This window comes from Penaeus japonicus, unplaced genomic scaffold, assembly GCF_977035675.1.
Source record: "Penaeus japonicus unplaced genomic scaffold, GWHDUDI00000001_assembly GWHDUDI00000030, whole genome shotgun sequence".
In the NCBI taxonomy this organism is placed as follows: domain Eukaryota; kingdom Metazoa; phylum Arthropoda; class Malacostraca; order Decapoda; family Penaeidae; genus Penaeus; species Penaeus japonicus.
The window spans coordinates 11,598,272-11,602,365 of NW_028234432.1; the positions used below are offsets into that span (position 1 = coordinate 11,598,272).

General features: G+C 31.3%; 1 protein-coding gene across 1 annotated transcript in view; it reads right to left on the bottom strand.

Annotated features, from left to right (window-relative positions):
* Positions 1-2,964: 2,964 nt before the first annotated feature.
* LOC122245284 (carbonic anhydrase-related protein 10) overlaps positions 2,965-4,094 on the bottom strand; it is a 93,184-nt gene continuing 92,054 nt past the window's right edge. The window contains exon 8 of the mRNA XM_086554703.1: positions 2,965-2,979. Coding sequence (XP_086410829.1) covers positions 2,965-2,979 — 15 coding nt within the window. The remainder of the gene's footprint in view (positions 2,980-4,094) is intronic.

A 4,094-nucleotide genomic window follows, 5' to 3' on the forward strand; every position in this document is an offset into this window, starting at 1 on the left:
ACAACTGTTCAGAGATAACAATACTATACATCATAAGGGCCTTTTGTATTGATATAGATAAACAAGGAACACTTAAGAAACTATACTCTGTTCACTTGAGTACCTCAGTATTAAGTAGTTATAGTTACAGTTAGTTAAAGTGCTCCGGCACTCTTGCTCGATTGAGCCTGCTCGTGAGAAGCGATTTCGAGGTAACGTTGTGTTTCCGTAACCTACAGAACAATTGCTTTTCACTTATTAATAGTAACTGCTCTTTGACCTACGCACCGGCACGTCATTTTGATGTAATCTTAGTAAATGGAATGTAAAGTACAATGGAATATAGAGAAATATTGTTATCTGTGATGATAATAATTATCAATATCATTATCATCTTTTCACAAACTACTGTGGCCCCTGTAAGGTTACCAGCCTAAGATTCTGTACTGAAAAACTGTCACGAGAACGAATGTATCACTCGAAAACTAGAGCAACAGAAATGTAGGCCTATACTGAGAAGCAAAGTTCAACGTATGTTTTTTTTCAAATAATTATGACTCCAAAGGTCTTGACATTACGAAAAATGATGGGTTTACCTTTTATTATGATTACTTCGGAAAAAGAGAAGCTAAATTGGAGTATGGCTGCACTATATTTCCCTGTTAAAGATACTTGGGATATGAATTTCGAACATATACAGTATGCACTCATGGCAAATTGTTATCAAATATCGTACTTATGTAACCGTGAGCTGTGTGGTTGTCGAGGAAGTGCATCACTATTTCAGGTTCGCTTCTCGAGAGCAGGGGTACCAACCGAACTGATCAAAAGGGGAGAGCTTTATAAGGAAAAATATCAACTTCATTAAGTTTTGGGATTTGTTTCCCCTTTTTGTATCGTCATTTAAAAGAAACTAAATAAAAAGGGTGGTGGTGGGGGGGGGGGGATTATATTTCTTTAAAGTTAAAAATGTAATATATAGATTTGTTCTTAGCTTTTGTTGTTGTTTGATTTAGAATAAACTAGTAGACAAAAAGGTAAATAATCAATTCAACAAAAGGATAGTTAACAAAATGGCTAATGGTTGAGTCAACAAAAATACTCCATTTTTGAAGAAAGAAAAAATCATAAATGATTAGCCAGTCTTTTTCAGATTTTCTAGCTATCGCCTGCACTGCGATTGGAAAGTGGAAGTTGATTCCTAAAATTCAACACTTTGGATGTATGCCCAGGCTAGGGAATCCATCTCGACTTGTTTAGAGTGAACTCGCGGCTCCAGTTTAAAAAATGTTGGTAATCATAGACATAATCATCATAATAAGAAGGATAACGATAATAGTAGTAATGATGAGGGTAATGGTGATAATGATGATGATGATGATGATTGTGATGGTGGTGATAGTGATGATAATGGGGATGGTGATGATGACGATGACGATGATGATGATAATCATTATTTTCATGATTATTATATTCATTATCATTATCACCATTAATATTATTACGATGCTGATTGTACTACTTATGATAATAAGGTTAAAAGCAACAATAACTAAAATGATGTTGATAATAATCATTAATCATCATCAGCATTATCATATTAATAAGGACAATGACAATGATAATAATGATAATCCTAACAATATCAATAATAATATTTGTAATAATAAAGATTATGATATTGACGATGGTAACAACAATAATGATGCTCACAAAAATACTACTATTACTAAAAAAAAAAATAAGAATGTCACTCACACATATCCATATTTGCATCAACATTAAATCAGTCAACAGTGCTCCGAATCCGTCTGCGTGCACGTGATTGGCTAATCCTTCGCCCGAGTGAACCATTGCATGTAACAATCGAGGTGAAAGCGATTATTCGGATAATTTGGATCCAAGGAAAGGTCAACTACGCTTATCACTGGAATAACCGATTTAAACAGTATTGTCGTGCTGGAAAATATGGACTGATTTCTTGTCCTTTTTCAAGCTGTGTTACTAAGGTTTATTCATTTTATTTTATTCTGTTCTTATATATATATGTATATGTATATATATATGTATAATAATAATAATAATAATAATAATATATATATATATATATATATTATATATAAATATATTTATGTATAATAATAATAATATTAATACAGAATTATATATATATATATATATATATAGATATTTATTTATTTTATAAGATAGGAGAGAGAGATTTGAGTTCTTTTTTGTTTTTTAATATGCATTTAGTTTCATTTATTCATTTTTGTTCGTGTTGATGATGGGAATAATTAGCTGTTATTCTTTTGTATCTTTAGTTTTGGTCATATTTCCTTCATCTCTCTCTATTTTTTTATTTTATCACAGTCATACCTTTTATCATTTGATTGTCCTTTTGTCAGTGATGACTACGAAAAAACTTTTTTTTTGTTTGCTCGTTTGTTTTAAATCATAATGATTTGAAACAGAAAGAAAATCAGAGATATAATTCTTGATAATCATGATGGTAATGATTGTGATGGTTATGGTGATGAGGATGAGAATGAACATAAAGATGAAGATGAAGATGAGGATGAAGATGAGGATGAGGATGAGGATGAAGATGAGGATGAAGATCAGGATGAGGATGAAGATAAAGATAGAGATGAAGATGAAGATGAGGATGAAGGTTAAGATAAAGAAGAGGATGAAAATGAGGATGAAGATGAGGATGAAGATGAAGATGAGGATGAAGATGAAGATGAGGATGAAGATGAAGAGGTAACGAAATTAAAGTTAAGATTGTTGCAGATGAAGATGAGAGAGAAGGGTAATAAAGATAAAGATGAAGATAATGTTTGAAAAAAAGAGAGGATGTAGATGGAGGTTGAAGATGAAGATGAAGATGAGGATGAAGATGAAGATCAGAATGAGGATGAAGATGAAGATGAAGATGAAGATGAAGATGAGGATGAAGATGAGGATGATGATAATAATACATTACACTGATATTTCCTAAATAGAAAATAAAAAAAATATACCAAAAATTCTATTTAAGAAACAAAGAAATTTTCTCAAAAGAAAAATCATATTCGAGCAAATGATTATTCATTTGCAAATCTCGTCAAGTTGCAGCATCAGCACGAAATTACATCATGGAAAACAGATCAACTTCATAAATGATTGACTTTTTGACGTCCTTTGATCTGTCCAAGATTAATCTTTCCCTAATATCATTAGAATATTCATTTTATGTGTGTGTGTATGAGAGGGTGAGGGTGTGTGTGTGGGGGGGGGGGGGTAAACATGGAGGAAAAAAGAAAAAATACTGGCAATGATGATAACATTATCAAGTATAATCTTTAAAGCTTTACGTGATTATGAGTCAGTTTAGTTCAGCCAAGTGAGGAATTATGGCGTGTGTGTTCCTGGTTGTTACGTTTGCTGTTAAATGAATGGAAGAGGTAAGCTAGATATGTTGATAGATATATAAATGTAATTGAATAAAAAAATATATGATTAGATGTAGAATAGATATCGAAGAGAGTCATGATAATGATCATGATATTATTATAGTAGTGATAATGATAATAATAATGATGATTATAGTGATAATAGCAATGATAATGGTAATTGTAATAACAGTAATCACCAAAACAATGGAAATACTAGAATGATAGCAATATTGAAAATAGTGATAACATTTAAAAGGGAAAATTAAAGTAATGATGTTGATGATAATGATTATGACAGTAATGATAATGGTAATTATATTTATGGTAGTAATAATAAATATACCAAAAGGATGAGATTGACAATTGATAAAACAAAAATGATAATAATGATAATAAAGATAACAATAATGATGATACAAATGATAAAGATAATAATGATGATAATAAAGATAATAAAAGAAAATCATAATGAAAGAGAATAATGAAGATAATAATAACAATAATAGCATTCCTGTCAGCGAGGAGTGTGAATGACAGCTGTCGGCGTCGGCTGTTACCAGGAGGAATCATGGCGAGGTGGCAAGGTCATTTCCATTCTGATTTGTGCTTGCAGAATTAGCAGCTTGTGCATGGTTCAGGGATTGTCTGCTGATGTTGATATGAATTTATGTGTGT